Here is a 26,243-nt window from a genome sequence, read left to right as displayed (position 1 = left end):
GCATGGAGCATTACAAAAGGGATAGCAATACATTAAGAACTGTTATATTAGCCAGTTTAGAGATTGTGGACAACAGAATTCGCCATAATATAAGCCAACAGTTACACGTCACGCCCGCAAACCCGTCGGCTGCTTACCTCCGAGTCGTCCAAAGAGCTTGCGGTAGTCCTCCTTCGCCTAGATGACGATTGTCGCCTCTCCGGAGTGACACCTCCCGTAGGCGTGCTGAAATGGTTTTCATCAAACGTCAGGGATTCTGTCGAATCATCCCCAGTCTCTTCCGTAATCGTCCTTTCCCTCCCAAACGTTATTTCCTCGATTTCTGTCCTCGCATCGTAATCTCTATCATCTATATCTTGATCTATGACTCCATTGGATTCCGTATCATTAACAACTTCATTCAGTTCATTAGAAGTTTGTCTTTCGTTTTCAGTTTCGTTGACTTCAGACTCTACCGTTTCTTGACTAGAATTTTGATTCTCATTGGTTGAATCTTGAGCATTTTCGACAGCCTCTTCTGTAGTGGCCGTCTCTGTCGCACGTGGAACATTCTCGTTCGCACACACGACATCGTCTTCCTCGTTTAGATTTTCTCTTACATTAGTATCACAGTCATTGCTTATATCTGTTGCACATTCAGCTATTGTAGCTTCAGGAGCTTGATCTGTCAGCTCCGGGGAGAGGATCGGCGTAGAGTAAGGAGGGTTTTCAGTCGATTCGGCTCGCCTGTCACTCACTTCCTCCTGTTAGAGATTTCGAATTGATACTTCTTGCTAGCTATTTTGTATTTATAAACATTTAAATATTAAATTCCTAAAAGTTATCAACTGAGCCTTGAGCGTAAGTTTTGGGGTAAAATCGACACAGAGGTAGGCGTTTATATGTCAATTTGTTTATGAATCTCACAATCAGCTAAATCACGAAATTCCCATAAATATTAACATTTTTCTAACTCTCGTGGCTCTAATAAAGATCTCTAAATTTGACTGATATTCGTTTTGACGAACAATATTAATTTTCATACTTGTATTAATCCATACAATTTTCGTGCATGTGTTTTTAAACCAAGGCCAAATATTTATAAAGAATCAGCAAGTTCCGATTTATCTATGACAAGTGAGGACAACACGATGTTTTTGTAATCACACCCGATTCCAATTCAAAACACGAACAATTTGCGAAAATATCTACATAAGAGCAAAACGTTCTGCACCAAATTCAGTTGTTCACGTAACTTCAGTTCAGATGGAATTTATATGTTATCCATTCGTAATGAAAGATTACAGTCTCATACATAATGAGATTGTTTACTCAAAGTTATCTATGTATCCTATCCACGGATTGAAGTTGGTATAGCACAGTCTCTTTTACGTAATCCCATACAAATGATAGAGCCAAAAATCTCAGTAAACGCTAACCATTTTGAGGCACCGACCAATCACAAACGAAACTATGTTTTCGAATTGAATTTCGCATGTTTTTTTAAAACATGTTTGTGATTGGTTGGTGACTCGAAATGGTAAACTCACTGAGATTTTTGGCTCTATCATTTGTATGGGATTACGTAACATAGAGAGCGCTGTACTAACTTCACACCGCGGATAGGGTATAAGTGAAAAATGTGCGGTTAAAAAGGACGCTACAATTTTTCAAACTGGACAAACTAGGTTAGGTGTACACCTGAATCAGCAACTTTCTATAAGGAAACTTTTCGCAAGTTATTCGCTTGAAAAATTCCAATAAGTCAAATAATTATGTGAGATGAGCACGTATGCTTGTTGATATGTTTTAGTTCACTATGTACCTCAACCATTGTGACAATATCATAATATTGTATTTAAAATTAAAAAATTAGTCACAAACATATAAATTGTGCATAGATCGAACAGAGAAAGTTAAGGTGAATACCCCCTAAAAAAAACTTTTGAGACTGAATTTAAATTTGCGACCAAATACTTTTGCTGAAACGAATCGTTATGCGACGCGATTCAAATTCAAACAAAGAAACTGCCCACTTTATAATTTCATACATTTCGAGACCTCACTCGCCATTTTAGCTCTCTGTGTCAACTGTCATGTCAAATGTACGGTTTTAGTCCTTATTTTTGTCGTACTTTGGACAAGATAGCTGACACATAGAGCTGGGGAGTGGGAGGTTTCGGCCGTGGCTAGTTACCGCCCTACCGGCAAAGCCGTGCCGCCAAGCGATTTAGCGTTCCGCCACGATGCCGTGTAGAAACCAAAGGGTTTAATAAAAACTCCCCCCCCCCCCCCCCCCCACCCCCTCCAGGTAAGCCCGCTTCAATCTTAGATTGCATCATCGCTCTTACCACCAGGTGAGATTGCAGTCAAGGGCTAACTTGTATCTGAATTAAGAAAAAAAATTGCAAGTAAAATCTCAAAATGTACGGACATTACACTTTGTGAAGTGATACGGACTCACAGGAGTTATTCGCCTTAACTTTCTAACTCCAACCTGGACAACGCTTCTGACAATGTTGCGACAAATATGACGATGTGTTCTATGGCTTATTGTACTTTTATTATTCAGAAAAATAATGACACTTCCTACATTCTGCCAAATATATACTTTTAAAAATGGGTATCGTAACTTGTATTTTTGGTACTATATCAGTTATTTGTAAAAAAAAATTAGTGACCTATAAAAACAATCTTGAACTTATAAACGTATCAGGTTTTAGTAGAGATAAATAAAAAAATCTATTTCATTGTTAGTCTCCCAATGTCCAGCAAAAGCCCATGCTGCGAAAAACTTCTAAATGAAAACATTGGCTCGAGGCACATTGTGGCACATTTTTAGCGAAGTGATGATGCTTGTCTTTTCTAAAATGTTACAAATTATACTGAACTTTGTCTCCACAGTGAAATTAATATATTTATTTTGTACCGAGAGAATTATCTGCGACCATGAGGGGAACCGCGGCAGTGTGACGATTGCAATCATCTCTGATTGGCTGACACAGCAATCCATATTAATATTGTCTTTATGAGAATAAACGTCTTTAAACCTAACCTATTAATGCGAAAGTACGTGTGTCTGCCTGCTGGCTTTTCACAGCCCATCTGTTTAAACGAATTTGTCGAAATTTGGCACACAAATAGCTTGCATTCCGTAGACGGATATGGGCTTTGTCCTGAAAATTAAAGATTTATAAAAAACAAAATCCACACGGACACAGTCGCGGGTATCATCTAGTTATATCATAAATCAATCACAACGCGATCACAACTTTCGTGCTAAGAAGACAGTATAAGTCATTTCATCTTACTTCACACTTTGTCCATTAAATAATGGAGATGTTTTGTATATAACATTTTAGAAAAGTCGCGTCGCGTCCTCTTTGCGCCAATGTGTCTCGACACTCTCGGAGTCATAATGGAATATCATGAAATACATTTCAAAAAATTGATTTTTTTCGTATCATTTTTTAATATTTCATAATTTCCCTATGTCCTTACCGACACCGCAATGATTTCGTAAAAAGTAAAAACCTTAGTATGGTTAGTTTTAATGCAAAAATTATTTTGGGATACTACCAATTCCGTGCATTAATAGTTTATAAGGGTAGTTACGATTTATCTATTTTTTAGAAGTAAGTAATATAAATTGAAAAGAATATGATTGCAAAAACAAAGCGTACACAGTAAATTCAAATAAGGCTAATTTCTTTTATCAAAACTTTCAGTCGATTCGATCGTGTAGTCATACTCTCGCCGTGGAAAGCAGTTAGAACTCTCTCTCTCTCTCTGTTACGTAATCCCATACAAATGATAGAGGCAAAAATCTGAGTAGGCGCTAAACATTTTGAGTCACCAACCATTCACAACCAACTATTTACACACGAAACTGTCTTTTCTAATTGAATTTCGAATGTTTTTTAAAATGTGTTTAGGATTGGTTGTTGGTGGAAAGGTGGTTAACACCCACTGAGTTTTTGTCTCTATCATTTGTATGGGATTACGTAACAGAGACAGTGCTATACTAACCTTATTTCTGCGGATAGAGTATAGGGGCAACACGGTAGTAAATAAACTCTTACCATCATATCTACCATGCTGTTCTAGTAGTACTTAATAGATATTTTTATGCAAAATAAAACATTTAAAGCACGTTAACATGCTTGTAATAACGAATTACAGTACGTGGCAAAAAGTAATGCACATTGACCTTTAGAAGATCTGTCATTGAGACGGACAAAAAGTCATATAGGTATGAGTGACAGAGACAACGCTCTACAAAGCCTAAATGTCATTCTAAAGGCCGATGTACATTACTTTCTGCCGCGTACTGTACATATTCTATAAAGGATTAACTTTTTGAGTACAAAAAAGTAGGTTTAGTACAAGTTTGCACATTTCGACAACGTTAATAATTTCGTTAATTAATCTCTACTAACATGAATCCTAATCTAATCAAAAGTTAGTCATTCATGTCTGTCTGACAGGCGTTCTATATTTTCTGTAAGCTTTTAAGCACTGAACAAACCAGTAATAATAATTTTAAAAAATCTAAGCGATTCAGTTACCTAGTAACAGTTTTTATATCAATAACGTCGATTTGAAGTTTTGGACCATTTTAGTCTTATTCAACATGTTAATATAGTGTTTCAACACTGGAAATCTAACAACGTGCAACGTTGTCGAAATGTGTGAACTCGTACTAACCCTACTGATCGTGCATCACTACCTCACTACCCATAATTAAATGCGAAAGTGTGTTTGTTTGTTGGTTTGTGCTTCAATCACGTCGCAACGGAGCAATATAGACCGACGTGAATTTTTTGATGGGTATAGTTAAAGATCTGAAGAGCGGCATAGGATACTTTTTATACCGGAAACCAAAGAGTTCCAATGGGATTTATAAAAACCTAAACCCGAGCGGACGAAATCGCGAGCATCAACTAGTTCTAAAACAAAGAACGCTATAGATACTCGAAATCTACCAACGTTGTCGAAATGTGCGAAATCGTACCCATCGTAAGGGTGTTTGTGCACTCACCCGTATTCGGTTCGTATCCGTGATTCTTCGAAGTGGCCATATCATACCCATTCATTCGATTAATTTTTTTAAGGAATCCGTGATTTCACGGATGAGTGCATAAACGCTTTTAGTGATGCCCATTACGAATATTCCCAAAAATTTGTGGACATTTTTTCAAAGACAAATTCACAGTCCCTATTTTCACCATACGTTATACAGACCTGAGACGGTACAGCAGGCAGGTTGGCGGGCAGACTCGTGGGCGGCGAGGCGGGTAGTGCGACGGGCGCGGGCAGGCTCGTGGGCGGCGTGGGCGGGCGCGGCGCCGGGCTGTGCCCGCGCGAGGGCGCGTGCTCCTCGTCCGAGATGTGGAACCGTCGCTGGAACTCCGTCACTGCTGTTTCCATGCGTTCAGCTTGCGATTCTATGCTTATGTTGCGCCTGGTGACAAAAAATATACATACTAATATTATAAATCCGAAATTTTATCGGTCTGTTACCTTTCCACAGAACATCGGTAGGGCGATTGTCTAAAGCCTGCATCAATCATTATTACAATCTCAATTGTTCTGATTGGCTGAATTTGTGCGATTCTTGTTGCAACAATGCATTGTGGCCAATAGTGAGCGAGCATTAACCAATCAGAGATGATTGCGATCGTGACATTGTAGCTGTCAAACAACCGCGGTAGGGCCACTGTTTAACCGATTTTGACGTAAGGCATAAAGATAGCTAGGCTCTCTTAGCACTTGAATGACATTGACAAAGGCTTAGAATATTCAAATAAGAACAAAGGGGACACTTGACAGCAACGTTAGTTCCGAATTTCGCCACGCGCCAAGATAGCCTTTTTGCACTGTAGCTTCGTGTTATCACGGAGAATCAAATTAAACCTGGCTCTTGAAAATTGTGAATTTCAAGTACAGTAGCCGGCAGGAAATATATTGTACATCGACCATTAGAGATTTCGGTTTCGTAGAGCGTTGTCTCTGTTACTCATACCTATGTGACGGTTTGTCAGTCTCAACGACAGAGACAACGCTCTACTAAACCGCTATCTCTATATAAAGATCGATGTACAATATTTCCTGCCGCGTACTGTATGTAGGTTTCCTTTCAAACATAGATTTTACTAACAAAGAATTTTCAGAATTAACTAACGAAATTCAATTGACAAGTCCGAAAGTCTTATCTCTTAAGAAGAGAGAGATAGAGGGAGAGGGAAGAGAGAGAGCTGAATTAGACTTTATTGTGTACAAGAGTCAAGAACAAAAATAAGATAACTATATTAGCTGAAGTGATGTGCGTTTATTAGCACATCACTTCAGAGTCTACGGCAGCATCCTATAATAGTGGCGCAGCAGAATAGGAATCACCATCTAAAGATCCTCCCCCTCCTCCAATACGGTTGGTCACCGTGGAGGAGTAAGACCAAAACCCCCCGTTTCGAATGTAAATTATAATACGCATGCAATGTACATACAATAAGAATTTTTATATTTAATAATAAGAATATAGGATAAAAACAGGTTTTATACCTATTATATATACGTACTTATGCATAGAGTAGAAATTCTGGGATACTAACATGAGAAACCATAAAGTAAAATGTGAAAAAAAAAAAAAAAACTTACCTACATAAATTTTACAATGTTGGATTTTCCAAGACTGCATTAGGTAATGCAAAATACAGAATATAAAGGCAGAACCGGGGGGAGGCCTTATACCCAAATATGGGATCCTTATCTACACAGAATACCTACTCACATAACAAATTTAATTTGTAACTTTTGTAAATTAATAATTATTAACTACCTAACACAACATACCAAACAAACCTAATTTAATTAATTAAGTAGTTAATTATTACACTAACATAAGTATACTAACAAAACTAACATAGGATTAAGCGAAAAAGTTATAAAATAAATAATATTAGATACGAGTAGTTATAAGAAAACATTGTATATAAAGATAAGGAAGTAAATAAAGGCTTAATAATAATAATAATAATTAGCGTTTAAACTATCGTGAGTGATTTCCATTATATATAATATCTCACACCCCATTTTACACACGTGTTTAGTCGACGTTAAACCGACTAAACACGTGAGTAAAGTCGGGCTCACAACGGGCTGTGCGGGCAGCGGCGCGCAGTCTCAACCGCGACGCGTGCGCGAACTAACTCTCTTTATGGGTTCGAAACTAATCGGGCTAACGTCGACTAAACACTTGAGTAAAGCCGGGTGTGAGATAAGATAACTATAAGTGGTAGTACTGTATTCTGTGCTTAGGAATAGGAAAGAAACTCACATGAACGTAGGCCTCTCCCACTGCGTGGATCGCGCTATGTGGTTCACGTAGTACGTGCGGCCGTTGGCATCCTGTCTCTCCTCCCAGCCTGGAGGTAGGACGTCCCCGCCGATCGCCTGGAAAGAACCATATTTTTAGGGATTGATTTTATTGATTTAATAAACAATGGGGCCGATTCTCTATTACACAATCTTTAAACTAAACTAAATTAACAGGTCTAAATCTAATGCTATCCTTTTCCGCAAGCAACATTATGAAAGGGATAGCAATAGATTTAGACGTGCCATTTTAGTTTAGTTTAGAGATTGTGTACAATGGAATTAGCCACATTATCCTCAGTATGCTTACAGCAACGCCAAATCACTCACCGAGTCAGAAATCCATACTAATATTATAAATGCGAAAGTGTGTCTGAATGTCTGTCTGTCTGCTGCTAGCTTTTCATGGCTCAACCGTTCAACCGATTTTACCAAAACTTGGTACAGAGATAGCTTGCATCCCTGGGAAGGACATAGGCTGCTTTTTATCCCGGAAAATCATATGAAAGGTCTTCACCTGTGCATTCTAAAACAGATTTTTATTTATTTTTATGTTTTTGAATTATCCTGCAAAATGTCGAAAAAATGCGACTGTAGTACGGAACCCTCATTGCGCGAGCCTGACTCGCACTTGGCCGGTTTTTTTTTAGACAGTCGTGGGTATAAGCGAATAGCATGCAAAAGAACTGAAGGCACATGTAATATAAGCGTTTAAAAAAAACTAAAGTGAACCTACAACATCATAGTCCGTGGCCTCGACCAGCTGCCAATCGTCCCCGGTCAGCGACGGAACCGACGACACCTGGTGCCAGGCAAAACCAAGCTTTATGACTATCGAGTTACGGTGTACTTTTACTTAGACAATAAATGTCACCTGGTGCCAGGCAAAACCAAGCTTTATGACTATCGACTTACGGTGTATTTCTACTTTTACAATATGGCGACGAAATGTTATTAATTTAAAGGTGTCACCTATGCCAGGCAAAACCAAGCTTTATTCTCATTGTGATAAGGTGCACTTCTACTTCTACACTAATTAGATAGCCAAATGTTAAGGTGGCACGTCCAAATATTATAAACCAAAGATATACAGAGACTTTTAAATATTTTCAGAACTTGTAAAGTCCGTACAAAATGACTCCTCATGCGCCATTTTAACTCTATAGGTCAACCGACATGTCAAAAGTACGGTTCACCTTCAAAATAAGGACTAAAATCCTCAGAATAAATACCTGTAAAAGTAGCCCTATTGTGACATGTAATGTTAGAGCGAAATAACCAAATAAGTTTAAGCTCTTATTAAAACGTGACAAAATCATTATGTTTTGTCCTTATCACCACTTTTTATGTTTGTCAAGATGTTTTTTGTACGTGAAATCTTGACAAACAACGTGAAGTGAGGTCATATTGACTCAAGTATTTTAAAGAAATGATTGATTTGTTTTGTTGTTTTTAAAGTTATTGTGCAATGGTGGGTTGCAGTATACTAGGCTACAATAGCCGAAGCGAACGTAAAATAGACGGAATAACATTTCACAAGTAAGTACCTCTGCTTGAGCGAAAGGGACTGAGGGGGCCACGCTAGTTGCATATCTGTAGGTATATACTCGTATCTGTGCTAAAATCGTACTTTTGTCATAAAATTTGACACAAAAAGTTAAAATGGCGCGTGAGGAGTTACATTTTACGCGTTAAAGTTGTTAAGATTTTAAGCAAATGACCGGATAGCTGATTTTGTCTAAACTATAATACGCTACGATCGGCATGCACATGGCAAGTAACATGTTATATATAATATAGCAAATAAAATAATAAATTGAAAATCCGTAGCAACTAAAGACCTACCTAGCAAATTTCATGATTCTAAGTCGACGGGAAGTACCCTATAGGTTTTCTTGACAGACACGTCGGACAGACGGACAGACGGACAGACAGACAGACAGACAGACAGACAGACAGACAGACAGACAGACAAAAACCAACAGACAGATATAATAAATCTTACAAAAATAAACTGACAACAAAACACTAAAAAATATTTTCGAGCAAAACACGTTTCACAAGTGCAAGTTGCAAAACTTTCACTTAATTGCAATTTCTGGTAATTGTACAAAAAATTAAAAATTCTTTTCGTGCAAAACACGATTCATAAGTGCAAATTGCAACAATTTTCACACCCATTTTGTGCAAAATACGTTTTATTAGTGCAAGTTGCAACAACTTTCACACCCATTGCAAGTATAGCAATAGGCTAGTTGACACTTTTTTTAAGTTGGTCTTAAATGGTTAATATTTGTCCTATTAGATCAAAAAAATTAACACTATATTTTTTTGCGCCCTAAAAACCGTAAAACTTTAATTTAAAAATATTTTTTCTTAGACAGGTGAAAACACTGTCGGCCATGTTTGGCCCATAGATTATCTGTGCTCTGCCGTCATGCATTTGTAAACAACAGCATAACCTCCCAAAGTTTAATAAACATGACTTCTATACTAGTTTACATGAAAAATATAGTAATTATCGTTATTGTATCATCCGAGAATGTAAAAAACGCATCGATAAAGACCACAGGAAAGTTGTGGATTAGAGTGCCCAGTGAAATAAATATACGTAACACGCGAAGACTTGCTTAAAGGGATCCTATATGACAAAGACTTCAACCCAAATTTATTTATTTTTAAATGAATTAAAATTTATTTTTGCAAAGATCAGTTTGTTGTAAGTCTTACTTAATAACTTATTCAATTTATAAAGAGAAAACGATATTTTTTTACGTTTACTATGAGTTTTTAGAAATATATAAAAACTAGCTTATGCTCGTGACTTCGCCCGCGTGGACTTCATAAATTTCAAACCCCCATTTAACCCACTCAGGGGTGGAATTTCAAAAATCCTTTCCTAGTGGATACCTTCTCTTTACCTACAAAGAACACACCCACCAAATTTCATGTATCTAGGACCAGCTGTTTAGATGTTTAGGCTGTGCGTTGATATATAAGTTAGTCAGGACTTTTAATTTTATATATATCGATACTACGTTAGTCCCCGCGTGACATAGGGATGACATTTCTTTGTTTACATATTTAATGACATCACGTCATGGCTGACAGCGTTTTCTGCGTTTCAAATAAAAATAAAAACTGTTTTTTTTTAAATTGGTTTTATATATCCATCCTGCGTTTTTAAAAATTGTTATTTATATATTTCGTTGTCTTAAGCAAAATACTATAATAAATAATCATTTATTGGACGAAATTAGATATGAGTCAAGTAGCCTATTGTACAAAAAAGTTCAAGTCTTACTGAATCTTCATCCATGCTAGACATAGGAGTCTGGAGAATCAAGATAAAAATTAATACCCACTGGCTAGAGGTAGATATTCTATCTATTATAGTAGTACCACAGTCAAAGGCCCGGTATCCACCTAAGCGGAGCGGAGAGGAGATGTGTACAGTAAACCAATACAATTTTTAAAAATGACGTGATATTTTTTTCACGTCATCTATTTTGAATCTGATTGGTCGATTGAGCGCATCTCCTCTCCTCTCCGCTTAGGTGGATACCGGGCCTAAAGATATTATACTTCATACAGTCAGCCAACACAGACTTATAAACAGAGCAATCCAGCGGAGAGACGGAGTGAGACAGGGAAGGAATTATAATGATTTACACATTTTATACGTATTGGAATGAACGATATACTATAGTAGAATAAAATATTTTACTTCGCCAACTTTAAGGTTTAGCATGATGGTGGTACTGATTCTGAGCCCAACTAAATTTTAGAGTATTTTCATCCTCTTCTTACTAATGTAATGTGAAAAGGAGAGACACAGTTTTACAGTAAATTTGTAGCGTGCACTAAAATTTGGAGTCTTAACATGAATTTTACATGTTCCGTCCTTTTTTGGCAATATTAAAAGAAGAATCGGTGCCACTATACCAGTTATATTTTTTTTTATAGACTTAATGAAAAGTGAACATTTTACACCACACTTTTAGACCAAAGCACTAGATAAAACTGAGACTGGTGTTTGCAATTTGCAGCCCAAATAGACCGTAGTCTGTGCTAAGGCTGACAAAGAAAATTGGATATCATTTCAATACAAAAATATTACTCTAGCGTTTCTACTCAAATAAATTGTCTTACTAGTGGTTCTTCCACGGTAATAGTGATAGGCTGAGCAAAAAAGGTAATTAAATAACATTTAGATAGAAAAAAATGGAAACTTTATTAACTAGCGTATCTACATTAAAATTCAACTTTCTTACTGATTGCTCTTCCACAATGGTCTGATAAAAACAGAAAAGTCGTTTAAAAATACATAAAACGTAACGATTTGATGCTCAAACCAACGCTAAAAGTTAACCTTAACAAGTTATTTTTTCATTGTGACATATTACACTACATGGCGCTGGGAGGAATTCAATTGCATTAACGAAAATACGCAAGTGTTTGGACGAATGATTTCTCTTTTAGGGTTTTTTCATCTAAATACCATGCACAATCCAAATAATCGATATGTTTGGCAGTACTGTTACGCTAAAATAGATGGCGCTGAACAAAATTCAATCGCGCTAAAGGATATACGTACCTGTCTAACTTTCGGGTGGCCGAGGGAACTAGAAGTTTGGTGCGACTGAAAATGTGAGCAACAGCAAGAGAAGGTAGATGCACTCACCGGCTCCACGTTGCCCACTTGTGGGGCTGGCTCCACCATCTCCCAGCCGTCGGGCGCGGGCTCAGGCGTGGGCTCGGCGCCCGGCTCGCCCACGCGCCCCACCAGTGCGTGGTACACCTCGATGTGGCCGCGCACGCGTGATCGCGCACTACAGAAACACAGATTACTTTTCAAAAAGTCAAAAGTCAAATGTTTTATTTAAAATAGGTAATAAATTACACTTTTTGATGGTCGGTTGTTGCATTTGTAAGATTTGTAAGATTGCAAACTGAAAACTAAAGCTACGAGGGTTCTAAACGCGCTCAGGTCTGAGAAGAGCCATACAACAAACTCAGCTCAATTTTTTAATCATCATCTTAACCCATTGCCGTGATATCACTAAGCGGGACTTTTCTCAGAATGAAAATGATTTAGGCCTTAGGTCAAGTGCGCATTAGGCATTAGTACACCGCCAAAAACATTTTGGAATGAGATATGCAGTTTTTTCCCGATGTTTTCCTTCGCCATAAAGCATGTGATATTTAATTGCTTAAAACGCACGTAACTGAAAAGTTAGAGGTTCGTGCGAACCCCAGGACACATAAATATTTCTTCTTAATTAATTTGATTTGGCAATGTTCCTGTACATTTGAATATTTTGCGCTCTCCCTATTCAATACTTGCTGATTTTCAGTTTCAATGGTTATTTTTCCTGGCTAATTAAAAACTACTTTTTTTCGCCCGCGAAGCTTGCCACTATTTCTTGAATCTAAATATATGAAAGAAAAAGGTGACTGACTGACTGACTGATCTAACTAAGCTCAAACTACTGGACGGATCGGGCTGAAATTTGGCATGCAGATAGCTATTATGATAGATAGATATCCGCTAAGAAAGGATTTCTGAAATTCAACTCCAAAGGGGGTAAAATAGGGGTTTTCAAATTTGTGTAGTCCACGCGGACGAAGTCGCGAGCATAAGCTAGTATCTAATATTTTACATTTATTCTGTAAAATTTTAATTTTACAGAATATACAGAAACACGACATTTAATTAAATCTAACGCACATGGCGAACTCAATGCAGAAATTAGAAACATTTAGAATTTTATAAAAATAAAATCAAATACAGCACCACCACATTCATAAGTTACGCCGAGTTTGCAATCTTAACGTCAAGCGATAAGGTCTGTATTTCATTGTACATTCGGCTTTAGTCGGCGTTAGCACTTTTCTGCGCTAACGAATTCCGCCAATGCGACTTATAAAAGTGGTAATATTGTACATGTACATCGACCTTTAGAAGGAGATAACGGATTTCTAGAGCATTGTCTCTGTCGCTGAGACCGACAAAACGTCACATAGGTATGAGTGACAGATACAACGCTCTACAAAGCCGAAATCTCATTGAAAAGGTCAATGTACAATATTTCTTGCCGATTATTGTACCAAGTAGCCAAATAATTGTAGCAATTTAGTTCATTACAAAACTCACACACGGAGACTATAATGCAAGTACGCAAAATAAAAAAAATAGAAAAAATCATAACCAGTGCGAAAATTACTTTCGAGGGCCTGTTCTTTAATCCATACTAATATTATAAATGCGAAAGTGTGTCTGTTTGTCTATCTGCTAGCTTTTCACGGCCCAACAGTTTAACCGATTTTGTTGAAATTTAGTACAGAGCTAGCTTACATCCCGGGGAAGAAAATAGGCTACTTTTTATCCCGCAAAATCAAAGAATTCCCACTAAATCCACGCGAACGAAGTCGTGGGCCTCGTCTAGCGAACAATATCTTTCTACCTCTGGCATCCATGGCCGATTCTCTTGTACACAATCTCTAAGCTAAACTAAATTAACAGGTCTAAATCTAGTGCTATCCTTATCCGCCAGCAACATTATGAAAGGGATAGCAATAGATTTAGACGTGTCGTTTTAGTTTAGTTTAGAGATTGTGTACCAGAGAATTGGCCCCATTGAATGCGTGTTCATTTTAAACCTCATAGCTTTTTCCGTACAAACAACGGTCAAAACGATTCAAGAAAAAGTTTACTTCCATGTTTTTTTTGATAAGACAGCTATAAGGATGCAAGCTATCACTGTACCAAATTTCGTCAAAATCGGTTGAACGGATGACCCGTGAAAAGCTAGCAGACAGACGGACAGACAGACAGACACAATTTCGCATTTATAATATTAGTATGAATTTTTCTTTTATTTATAACACCTTGAAATTTGCGCACTGGTGAAAAAAACTTTAAAAAAAAACAACCAAAAAAGAAATAAGAAGCATAGGCTACTTACACCGACCTGCGCGGGCGCAGCGGGTACTTGACGGCGGGCGCGCGGCTCTGTGCGGCGCTCTCCACCGCCGCGCCGCCCAGCGGGATCTCCACCATGCCCAGGAAGTCGTCCCGCGTCAGCCGGTTCTCGTCGAACACCTGGATGAGCAGCTTCTGCTCCTGGGGCTTCACCTGAGGGGAGGAATTACAATTTAGAGCCACAATGGCCCCAATTCTCTAGTCTCTCTCTAAACTAAATTTAGAGTATCTGCATCCTTTTCTTTTTACTAATACTAAAAAAGGAACGGAACATGACTTTCACATTTAAAGATTCTAAATTTTAGTGCACAATACAAATTTAAACAGTAGGTTCGCGAGTGCGTGCTAAAATCACGGGTTTTACCATCTAAAAATTAAATTTAGAAATGTCAAACTGCTTCTGTCCTTTTCATATTACAATAGTAAGAAGAGGGTGCGAATACTCTAAAATTAGGTTGTGCTTAGAATCGGTGCCAATAGCTCAACCGGTAAAGGAGTGGACTGAAAACCGAAAGGTCGACGGTTCAAACCCCGCCCGTTGCACTATTGTCGTACCTACTCCTAGCACAAGCCTGACTAGTTGGAGAGGAAAGGGGAATATTAGTCATTTAACATGGCATTTACATTATATAGGTACCACTTAGAGTTACGCGATACGGCGGCGTGGTGCTTAATGCTAGGCAACCGCCGATTATAGGTTAGGTTTCTATGACCTCATGTCATTCCTAGCCTAATATTTGACAGATGGCGATTAAGGATCAAACCAAAAGCTTCCTCACTCTAGTTCACTCTGGTCATAGTGCGCTCCCAGATCCTTCCACACATTATCCATACTTCCATACTTCCATACTAATATTATAAATGCGAAAGTGAGTCTGTCTGTCTGTCTCTGTCTGCTAGCCTTTCACGGCCCATCCGTTCAACTGCTTTTGACAAAATTTGAAACAGACATAGCTTGCATCCTATGGAAGGACATAGGCTAACTTTTATCCCGGAAAATTAAAGAGTTCCCATGGGATTTTTAAAATTCACGCGGACGAAGTCGCGGGCATCATCTAGTTTAACATAATATTAGATTAATAATGTCAATCTCAAAACTTACCCTGAATACAAACTCCTGATTCCATACTGGATTTAGAGTCTGAAAAGATTATGCCAAAAAATTTAATATGCAATGAAATAATAGGGTTAAAAAAACCGGCCAAGTGCGAGTCAGACTCGCGCGCCGTGTGTTCCGTACTCGGATATTTTTTTCGACATTTTGGACGATAAATCAAAAACTATGTCTGCATACAAATAAATGAAAATCTATTGTAGAATGTACAGGTAAAGCCCTTTCATATGATACCCCACTTGGTATCAGTATCCTTATTATAAATTCGAAATGTGTTTGTTCGTTTCTTTATTGGTTTGTTGTTTTGTTGGTTCGTTGGTTTGTCGTTCAATCACGTCGCAACGGTGCAACGGATTGACGTAATTTTTTGCATGGGTATAGATAAAGACCTGGAGAGTGACTATGGGCTACTTTCTATCCCGGAAAACCAAAGAGTTCCCACAGGGTTTTTAAAAAATCTAAATCCACGCGTATGAAGCCGCGGGCATCAGGTAGTAAGTTATATTGCGCATAAAATCCGTTCTCGCTTATGAGTAAAACAGAACATACAAAAGAAACGAGAAACGAAGTCGCGGGCATCAGCTAGTAGTACATAACTCAGAAAAATTCGAGGTCCTGGATCGGACTCTCGACCTCCCGAAAAGAAGGCCGACGGGCTACAGTTTCTGGTTGTCGAGATTTAAGTGTTCATAGGTACAGACAGCGGGAAGCGACTTTATTGATACTATGTATATAGAAATAGGTAAAGGTTACCTTCTTCTTGGTCTTTGTAAGAAAAGTTTCAAGCGTGACATCACCGTCCACCTTCTGCAGTTCCACGCGGACATACGGATCACTGAAATACGTAAAACTACTTTGTAACAACTTTAATGAAGATTTTTTTTTCAGATACAAGTTAGCCTTTGACTGCAATCTCACCTGGTGGTAAGTGATGAATGATGATGCAGTCTAAGATTGACAAGACTTTTTGCTTTCTTTAAACAGATAAAGTTCTAAAACTAAAACCTGACTACACTAGTCTCTCTCTTCTATAAAAATACCTCTACAGATGAATGATGATATAGTTTGGAACCCTCGTAGCTTTAGTTTTAAGTACGTATTAATTATCACCACTATATCATCTTACAAATAAAAATTCTGACCATCAGTAAGCGTCGTAAAATTTTACCTATTCTGAATAAATAATTTGAGTTTGAGTATTACCTAACCTACAGTTACATAATATACCAATCTTGAAAATTCTGATACAAAGCTTATGTAGAGTAGGACTTACCTAGCACCAAAAATGTCTTTTTTAGCCAATGAATAGGCTCCTACTATCTTCAACCGAAGCAGGTAGCTGTTTTCATCGGTCTGAAATTAAAAATGGAAAATATATTAAATTCTATTAGTCTCCCAGGTAGAGTTAAAGATATTAGTCTCCCAGGTAGAGTTAAAGATATTAGTCTCCCAGGTAGAGTTAAAGATATTAGTCTCCCAGGTAGAGTTAAAGATATTAGTCTCCCAGGTAGAGTTAAAGATATAAGTCTCCCAGGTAGAGTTAAAGATATTAGTCTCCCAGGTAGAGTTAAAGATATTAGTCTCCCAGGTAGAGTTAAAGATATTAGTCTCCCAGGTAGAGTTAAAGATATTAGAAATCCTATGTACGCGGGCGTAGCGGCAGGCATCACCTAATCTATATGAAGCTGTTCATGCTTCACTTTGTGGCGCCCATGCACGAACACCGCACGGTGGAGCATAAACTGCGTCATATAAAAAGTTCGTGACGTTTTGAATCCGTAGAACCAGGCAAGACTCGTCCCGTGAGGGGTTGCTAGTACCCCCATCGGGCGCGTCCCCGGGTGGCGGATAGGGGTTGAAGAAAGGAGGGGTTTTTTAGTCGGTAGGAGTCCGGCACTATGTCCATGAGGATTTTCCCCTCCTACGAAAAAAAAAAAAAAAGGCAAGACTCGTGCCCGTCACGTGTTAGCTTAAGGAATGATTTATGCCAGACAGTGCCGCGTCAGAGGCACCAGATTGGGAATTTGTATGAGGTCACATCAGACCGTGCCGTGTTAAAATCATCCGAGCCTTGTCCGTGCTCCGTTTCTTCATACAAAATTGCAATCCGTGGATCGTCCGCGCGTCGGACGTGCGTCGGACGTTGCACGGCTTTAAGGATCTGATTGGTCACCTAAACACGACTGACTCCATAACCTTTAAACTAGCGGCACGCTATGATGGCCGGTTTGACACATTACAATAGTGATGTGGAATGTCAATTTATTCTCGAACAAAAAACAATTAAGTTTTGTTTTTGTACCTGATTAAATAGGTTTAATAAAACAAAAATGTATATGTTTATTTAATTTATTTGAACGAACTGAATATTTGAACGAAAATGAATATACATACTTTATATGCACACAAGAAACATATGAATACAAAAGATACCGAAAAAGGTGCCACAAAAGGCCATAATTAATCAGATTCGTCCATACTACTATTTTCACTGTCGTCACTGCTATCATCACATACATTAATAATTATATGTTCGTTTTCTATAATATTATCTATTTTCACATCTCTTTCATAATCTTCCCTTATTAATTTAACAGTTCTATTCACAACCTTTTCCCAGTCTCCTTTAGTCACATGTTCACAAGCTTCTTCTAATAATTTTAGCATTTTTTTTGTGGTAAATGGGGGTTCTGTATTGTGTCTTGCAGCATATCCCTTAATTTGAGCCCACACCAACTCAATCGCATTATACTCACAATGGTAAGGCGGTAACCGTATAACTCTGTGCCCATGTTCTAATGCTATTTCGTCAATGACGTATCGGATCTTGGTTGGTTTGTTTTCTTTTAAAAGACGTACTAATTCCGCTTTTAACATATTCATGTTTGCATCTACGCCATTTTTACGAAGCCATGCGACGATATCAGCTTTCTTTTGGGATTGGGCAGGTGGCTTGTCAATTTGCATCGAGTGGTATGGGGCGTTGTCCATAATTATAATAGATGGTTCAGGGAGGCTACACAACATTGAGGTAAACCATTCAGTAAACTTTTCTCCATTCATGTCTTCATGATAGTCTCCAGTGGTTTTTGACGCAAAAGCCATGAGAGAACCTTCGACAAACCCGTTGATGGTTCCGGCGTGACAAATTATAAGTCGCGATCCTTTTCCTACAGGAACTTTGGAAGTAGATGCTGCTGTGTCATCGTTCCAAGAACGGCCTACAGTATGGTTAGCATTAAGCCATGTTTCATCCAAGAACACAACATTTTGCCAATTTTTGATTTCTTTCACTTGCCGTAAAAAAGTATACCTTGCCATCGCTATATCAAATCTTTCCATCAATATTTTGCGTTTGTTACATTTTTTGTATCGAAATCCAATGGTCTTCAAAATCTTCGTTAAAGAACTTTCCCCACCGAAGAATAATCCAGCTTCCTTCAGTGAATGCACCAACTTTTTTCTTGTTGGATACTCCTTCTGTAAATAGTAGCCGTAAACATGTCTTCGGATAGCATCGGCATCAAAGCTATCGATGCCTACGACTGGTTTTGCTCGTTTTCTCTTTTTTGGTGTGTGAAGTTTATTTTCTTCTGTGCCAGTCTCGCCATATTTTTTTTTAGTTATCCGTCTAACAGTTCGTTGTCCAATATTAAGCGCATCAGCTACGCGTTCAACCACTGACGTTATAGGTAAAATTGGCCCTCCATTTTGAGCTTCACGATCGAAATAGTTACGAAGGCGTATTAGGAACTCACGTGTCTGACTATTTAGAACAGTTCTCTGCGTACGTTCGGTCATATCGACGAAATCCACAACAAAGGGCTTGAACAGAGTCCAAATTAACGAGCAAGGGTCAACAGTAATGCAGTATCAATATTTGAAATCCAAAGCCAGGTCAAAACTATATCACAATCGCATTGCACTGACAGTTTATACTTTTCGAAGCAACGTCAATTCGAAACTGCTTTGTTTTGCATTGAGCATTGACGCGAGTTTGCCGGAGGTAGTAGTTGTGCTAGCCAGCGATCCTATGTGACGATCGTATTAGATTCCATTTTTAAAAATTTATTGATATTTTTTTGCGATTTCAGAGGTTTGTCCACATAGTGAAAATTGTTCATATTCACAAGTACATTCACCCCTTAAATGGTGCAAACTGATTTTTCTACACTTGTATACATTTAAGAAATCAATTTAATAAATAAATTTTGAGTCCTAAACCTAAAACTACATTCGATAAAATTTATGAATCTCTGCACATCACTATCGTCAATAAAGTAATACAATTATTTCCTTCAAAGTCGTTATCAATTAATACGGAACTTCATGAGCGGACAAACGTCAAACCGGCCATCATAGCGTGCCGCTAGTATAGTAATGAGGTTACTGAACTATAACAAAGAAAGAAAGAACCAGTTGTAGTTTCATCTTTTCTCATTTCAATCTTTAACAAACAAAAGAGCTTGATAGACAGATCTTAAAATAGAATATCATGTTTGAAATAAAACAAAATAAATATTTTGATTTTGTAAAATAGAAAGTGGGAGATTAAACTTGTTATCACGTTCACAATACTAACAGTGAAAAGGAAGTATATACAATACAACCTAATTTTAGAGTATTCTCATCCTCTTCTTACTAATGTAATATGAAAAGGACAGACACAGTTTGACAGTTTTAAATTTAATTTTTAGATGGTAAAACCCGTGATTTTAACGCACAGTCGCGAGCCTACTGTTTAAATTTGTAGCGTGCACTAAAATTTAGGGTCTTTTAATGTAAAGTTCATGTTCTGTCCCTTTTTAGCATTATTAAAAATAAAAGGATGCAGATACTCTAAATTTAGTTTAGAGAAAGACAACGGAATCGGTGCCATTGTGAGATGGTGATGATAAGCAAAAAGAAGAATCATCAACATCATGAACAGAGGCAGATTATCCCTAAGGCAAACTAGGCACGTGCCTAGGGGCGCGAGGTTACGAAGGGGCGCGCGCGCTCATGTAGAGTTCCATTACAGCCTACCTAATTATCACTACTAAGTAATATTATCTTGGAGTGACCGAAACTGCCTCTTCTTCAATATAGCAAAGTGTCATGACGTGATGTTCTTCACTCGTTCACATAAATAGTATAATCACCAACTACCAGCTATGCAATGAGACGATTCCTCGTTCTTTTGAAATTAGTTAGTAAAATTTTGAATATGGCTGTTAGAGGGGCGCCTATGAGGTGCTTGCCTAGGGCGCTCTCGACATTTGATCCACCTGTGATCATGAATCACGATCAGACACTTCAATTTTATTTATTAGTATAGATATAGATAGATGTACACATTTGCATATCATTAAATCTCATTGAGTTGAAATTTTGTGCAGTTATATGTGAGTTACAATGCATGCCAGGCTAAACTAGCATAAAGTTTCTACAATTCAAATCATTTATTTTCATAATATATTAAACTAAACACTTTTTGAATGTCATTTGTTGAATATTGGTGGTATGGTGATATGCAATTCATTAAAAAGTACAAATGGGAGAGTGAACTAGAGTGAGGAAGCTCTTAGTTTGATCCTGAATCAACATTTGACGCCTGCCATTGACGTTTAGTTAAGTTCCCTAACTGTCATGAACTATGACCCTGGTCTGAGAAGAGGCCCACAATAAACAACAAGGTTATTATTACTTTAACCCTTCCCATTCTGAGAGGAGACCTGTGCTCTGTAGTGAGCCAGTAATGGGTTGATCATGATGATGATGAATTAACAGGAAGCAGAATAAGTTATGATATTGATGATTAATGGCACACCCTAAATCATACCTAATTATATTAGCCACTAAGTACTATGACTCATAGCATACTATCAAACTGAAACCCAACCAAATATCTCTATTGAAGTAGGTGTATGTTAAATAATTAATACACTTTTCAATAGTCAATAATGAATTATTAATTTCATGTTGAATTATTATTTCCATGCTTAACTTCCTCAACTTAAAACTAAAGCTTAGATTGATCCTTCCATACCATTCAATTAATATTTACATACAAATAATTATGACATCTCAAATCTATATTATTCATACTAATCCATACTTAATATTATAAATGCAAAAGTGTGTCTGTCTGTCTGTCTGTCGGCTAGCTTTTCACGGCCCAACAGTTCAAGCAATTTTGATGAAATTTGATACAGAGTTAGCTTACATCCCAGGGAAGGACATAGGCTACTTTTTATCCCGGATAATTAAAGGGTTTTTTAAAAACCTAAATCCACTCGGACGAAGTCGCGGGCATCATCTAGTTATTAATAAACTAAAAATTAATATTGTAGATATGGATGTAATAATGTCTAATAATAAAGATTGTATTATTATTAAATTATTAAAAGATGGAAAAAGGCTTTTTATCTAGGTAGATTAATTTACACAGGATATTCAAAAACCTAAATCTATGCAGATTATGTAGCTTACATAATCTAGTATTGATAAACATATAAAAATTTGCATAAGAATTTTGTATATTGTGAAATATACTTACCTAATTAAAGTTATAACCTTGCAGCATTTATTTATAAATAAGTAAGTAATAAAGATATAATAACCAAACAGGAAATATTGACAATTTTCTTTTTCGTTTGTATTGAAACAGGTAAAAATAGTAGTTTTATAAGCAAACCAAAGACTATACCTGCGACTTTGTGAGTGTGGGTTTAGTTATAAAAACTATCTGGAAATTTTTCGATTCTCCAGCAATAGAATCAATCTAACAGAATATATTTTTGTTCAAAAAAAACTTTTACAAGTTCTTTTGAATCATCAAAATCATTTACCACCAGTTCAGAATGCCATTCCTAGAAATTTGGTTGGGGAGAAATTTTGCAGTTGCTCTTTTCAAATATTAATCCATACCTACTAATATTATAAATGCGAAAGTGTGTCTGCCTGTCTGCTAGCTTTTCAATGCCTAACAGTTTAACCAATTGTGATGAAATATTGGGGAAGGACACTTTTACTTTTGATCCCGAAAAATCAGAGTTCCCACTGGATTTTTAAAAAAACCTAAATCCACATGGACAAAGTTGCGAGCATCATTTAGTTTACAATAATATTATGTCACACTGTATAAGCAATTGCAGCCCCATGCATTAAAAGTAGGCTATGTCCATCTCTGGGCTGCAAGCATACATCTGTACCCTGCCTAGACATGCCTGCCTGACACACTATTGCTGTACCCGTTTCTGGCAAGAGCTTTATGCTCAGTTTGACAGAAAAGTGGGATATTAGTCATGATTAACATGGCTAATATTCTTTTTAAACAATTTATATAAAACCCTTATATTTTAACATCTGAAATCAAAGATTTTTTTGGTATGGAATCTAGGATTGGTTCTGAGTTTGGCTCTTACTATGAACTAAAAATAATAGAGTTTAATTATGATCAAATAGTTAAGTAGATAAGTACCTTCTTGACTTTGCTCTAATACCCATTAATGTATCAAATACCTCTTTACACAGTTCATTGGCTTTATTCTATGTAAATGTAGTGTGAATCTAAGTGAAGAAGATAGGATTGGCAGCATTGTAGCGGATAAAAATATACGAAATACCCATTCAAATCCTATTAAGAGGCTTAGGATTCGCCACAATGTAGAGCACTAAATTACATATACTGCAAATATGAGTGTTAAAATAATATCGAAAGTCAAATTAACGCATTTGACTCCTCAAATAGTCCATTAAAATGCTAAACCAATAACAAGGACATGTGCATGTTAATACCATACCTACATAATAGTTAAAAGCCTTGGTGATATCGAAAACTCATTAGCACATAAAGAAAAACATATTTTGGTAAAACTCACACGTGTATCCGATTGCCAAGCCATGTGAAATTTAAACTAATTATTAATCGTAACGCAAAACAATTGGAGTTTCTTTGCTGAGCTCATCGGTTGAAAAATAACATGGATTTTTGACACGTCTAAAGAGTTCTTTTTAACACCGCCGCAACCACAGTTTAATGTTTCGGTCTCATGGGAGACCATTGGTATTGTAAAAAACTAGGAAATTAAACACTGCGGCACTAAATCACTAATACGGTTATGGAAAATATACAATACAAACAAAAAACTAAAATATCAAGAAAAATATCGTCCGTAGCTCGCATGACAATTAAGTGACAGCTGTTTGACAACTCTTTGTCATAATGTCATTCTAATTTTTTTCCGCAATACAACACGTTTCACGCAGAACACCTTGCGATTATTAAAGCAAACAAGTCCAACTGTCAAACTTATCGAATGAATAAAAAATGACCCTCGGGCCTCTATGGCCTAGTGGTTAGAACTCGAAGATTCTTATAAGAAATTCGAGGTTTTGAATATGAAACTGAAGTCATTGTTTTTTAATAAAACTTTTCTGGTGCGTAGATAAGTAACTAACTAGTTAGTTAGTTAGTTACTTACTTAATAATTTGAAATAATTCATCACGCGCTCTTCAGTGAAGGCAAACATCGTGATTCATCGAAGGCCACTTCTTTCAATGGGCAGATGCTTAATGAGCTAAGGCCAAATATCGCTGCTATTGAATGAGCTATGAAATTAAATGTTTAAAAAAATTCATGACTCGATTTTTCTAGATTTTTGTTATGACAATTAAGGACGGTAAACGTATAGACCGCGACAAGTCGAGATGGCAATCGGGGAGGGAACGCCCCGTATATCCACAAAGTCCCCACGCTATCACCCGCACGGTGACGAGCGGGTGAGCGGGGCGTCCCCCGCCTCATACCCCGACTGCCATCTCGACCTGTCGCGTACTATACCTACTGTTTTTTATTTACTGAAAATATCAATTAAGACTGTTTTTGAAGATTTGTATAAAGATAAACGGTACCACACACAGCAGTAGGTACATTAGTATTTGAACCCGCGACCTGTTGATAACATTTCGCATATTATTGAGAAAAATACGTTTAAAAAAAAATTGTGAGATTTCGTTAAATATTCGTTAGCTATTAAACTGCGAAATGTAATAAAAACAGTACCTACTTACCTAAATTATCATTAGAATCAATAAAACGCTAAGTAAATACCTAGGTACCTAAATCTAAAATATCCATCGTAGCGTGTAATGTGTTGACTCAATAGTCATTCTTTTAAAAGATAAAATATAGCACCTATATGACCTATATGACCTATATGCAATAAAATATCGTAGCGTACCTATCGTACGTTTAACAAGGTACTTATTAATCACCTGATATTGCAAGGAGAGCCTTGGTTCCGGTCGGACGGAACTGTTCGTCCTGCGCCACGCCGACCAAGACGACGACCGGCTGCGATGCGGCTCGTTCCAAGATACAAAATCAAGCGGCCTTGGATTATGCATGGCTTTAACCAATATCACTCATTTCTTGCAAAACAACACGTAAACACATCACCACTTTCACTAAAACACTTCGAAAACACCTCAAAAAGTAACCCGTACTTTATTATTTACGAAATTCTTAAACCAAACTTGGTAAAGATGGCGTTCAGACGCGCCATATGACGGCTATAATCTTATCAGGCCAAGAAATGTGTGATAAACGACCGCGAGCAATTAGCATAGCTCTGATAAAACAGTTTCGGGCCGGTCCATGAAAGTTTTAACGCTATTGTTTCGCGGTAATTTGCCTGATAACGGTATCAGTCATTCAGACAATTCTTTATAGCGTAGGCAATGGATAACGGATGACACACTTTTTCGTGTTGCTAAAATACGCTAACAATAGCACTGCCTCGTACGGCCTACCTGTTAGAATTGATACTTAGGTGGTACTTAGATACCTATGTGAGTGATGTAGTGACGGATTAACTCTTGCGCATGAGGAGGCCTCAGGCCTCTAATTTCAGGGGGCCCCCAAATCTTGAGAAATCTCCTTTAATCAAATCCCCGGTAAGGTAAGGAGAGCCCGTGGAAAATTGAAGACTGAACTAAGTTTAGGCTACCAATTTAGTGATATTGCAAAGCTGAAGTCAATGAGCGGGACAGTCAGTTCGAAGAACTAATAGGAGTCGCGGTCCCAAGGTGCAAGAATGGTAGGTACTGACCTTGCATTCCAAAGTACCTAGTTACTGGGTTGGTAGACTCCCCTCTAGATAGACAGATCACAGATGCAGAAAGTCGCTGGATCCAGGTGGCACAAAACTGAATCCTGGGCAGTGGACATATATCGGTTGATCAAGACTTAAGAAGCGGTTCCAATTTCTGTACAATTAAAGGATTTTTACGCCAGTTAAAGGTGAATAGAGATTGGGGAAGGTGGGGAGACATGGGGGAGAGATAGGAGGGGGGGGGGGAGTGTGGGAGATTGTAGGGGGAGGTGAACTGCACGCACAACAGACAGATACTTTTCGTTTATGTGCGGAAAACTGCCCAGAAGGAAGAAAGAAAGAAGGGGGCCTTCAAACCAGGTTGCGCATCGGGCCTCTGAATGTCAGTCCGCCACTGCAGATTTGATATGTAATTTGTTACGCAATAAAATCAACTTTATTATTAAACGCTCGCTACCATAACTAAGTACCTAGTTATAATAGCTTTGGACACAAGAGTAGATTGGATTTGAATTAATGTCTCTATTATTTTATTATAAGTAATTTAACTAGCTCATGCCCGCGACTTTGTCCGCGTGGACTTTCACAAATTTCAAATCCCTTCTTAGCCCCTTTCAGGGGTTTAATTTTCAAAACCCTTTCTTAGCGGATTCATAATAGCTATTTGCATGCCAAACTTCAGCCTAATCAGTC

The 26,243-nt window shown here is 37.6% G+C and overlaps 2 protein-coding genes across 10 annotated transcripts in view; both read right to left on the bottom strand.

Moving 5' to 3' along the window:
* The window catches only part of Nedd4 (E3 ubiquitin-protein ligase Nedd4), a 55,391-nt gene extending 30,185 nt beyond the window's left edge, over nucleotides 1–25,206 (bottom strand). The window contains exons 1-13 of one of the 9 annotated variants that reach the window (XM_069505416.1): nucleotides 24,712–25,206; nucleotides 16,726–16,805; nucleotides 16,206–16,287; nucleotides 15,441–15,479; nucleotides 14,328–14,491; nucleotides 12,038–12,185; nucleotides 11,628–11,648; nucleotides 11,506–11,535; nucleotides 10,658–10,687; nucleotides 8,090–8,155; nucleotides 7,316–7,431; nucleotides 5,224–5,443; nucleotides 138–743 (exon numbers count right to left, since the gene is read on the bottom strand). In XM_069505416.1, coding sequence (XP_069361517.1) covers nucleotides 138–743; nucleotides 5,224–5,443; nucleotides 7,316–7,431; nucleotides 8,090–8,155; nucleotides 10,658–10,687; nucleotides 11,506–11,535; nucleotides 11,628–11,648; nucleotides 12,038–12,185; nucleotides 14,328–14,491; nucleotides 15,441–15,479; nucleotides 16,206–16,287; nucleotides 16,726–16,805; nucleotides 24,712–24,843 — 1,734 coding nt within the window. In that variant the 5' untranslated portion in view covers nucleotides 24,844–25,206. Of the gene's footprint in view, nucleotides 1–137; nucleotides 744–5,223; nucleotides 5,444–7,315; nucleotides 7,432–8,089; nucleotides 8,156–10,657; nucleotides 10,688–11,505; nucleotides 11,536–11,627; nucleotides 11,649–12,037; nucleotides 12,186–14,321; nucleotides 14,492–15,440; nucleotides 15,480–16,205; nucleotides 16,288–16,725; nucleotides 16,806–23,314; nucleotides 23,639–24,711 lie in introns of those variants that run through there. The other 8 variants (XM_069505415.1, XM_069505420.1, XM_069505417.1 and 5 more) reach the window with 8 other exon arrangements.
* The window catches only part of ND-B14.7 (NADH dehydrogenase (ubiquinone) B14.7 subunit), a 158,794-nt gene continuing 133,809 nt past the window's right edge, over nucleotides 1,259–26,243 (bottom strand). Inside the window, exon 4 of the mRNA XM_069505482.1 lies at nucleotides 1,259–1,269. The gene's annotated coding sequence lies outside the window, so the exon portion shown is untranslated. The remainder of the gene's footprint in view (nucleotides 1,270–26,243) is intronic.

Source organism: Maniola hyperantus, chromosome 20 (genome assembly GCF_902806685.2).
Source record: "Maniola hyperantus chromosome 20, iAphHyp1.2, whole genome shotgun sequence".
NCBI lineage: Eukaryota > Metazoa > Arthropoda > Insecta > Lepidoptera > Nymphalidae > Maniola > Maniola hyperantus.
This window is presented reverse-complemented; position numbering and strand designations above follow the sequence as displayed.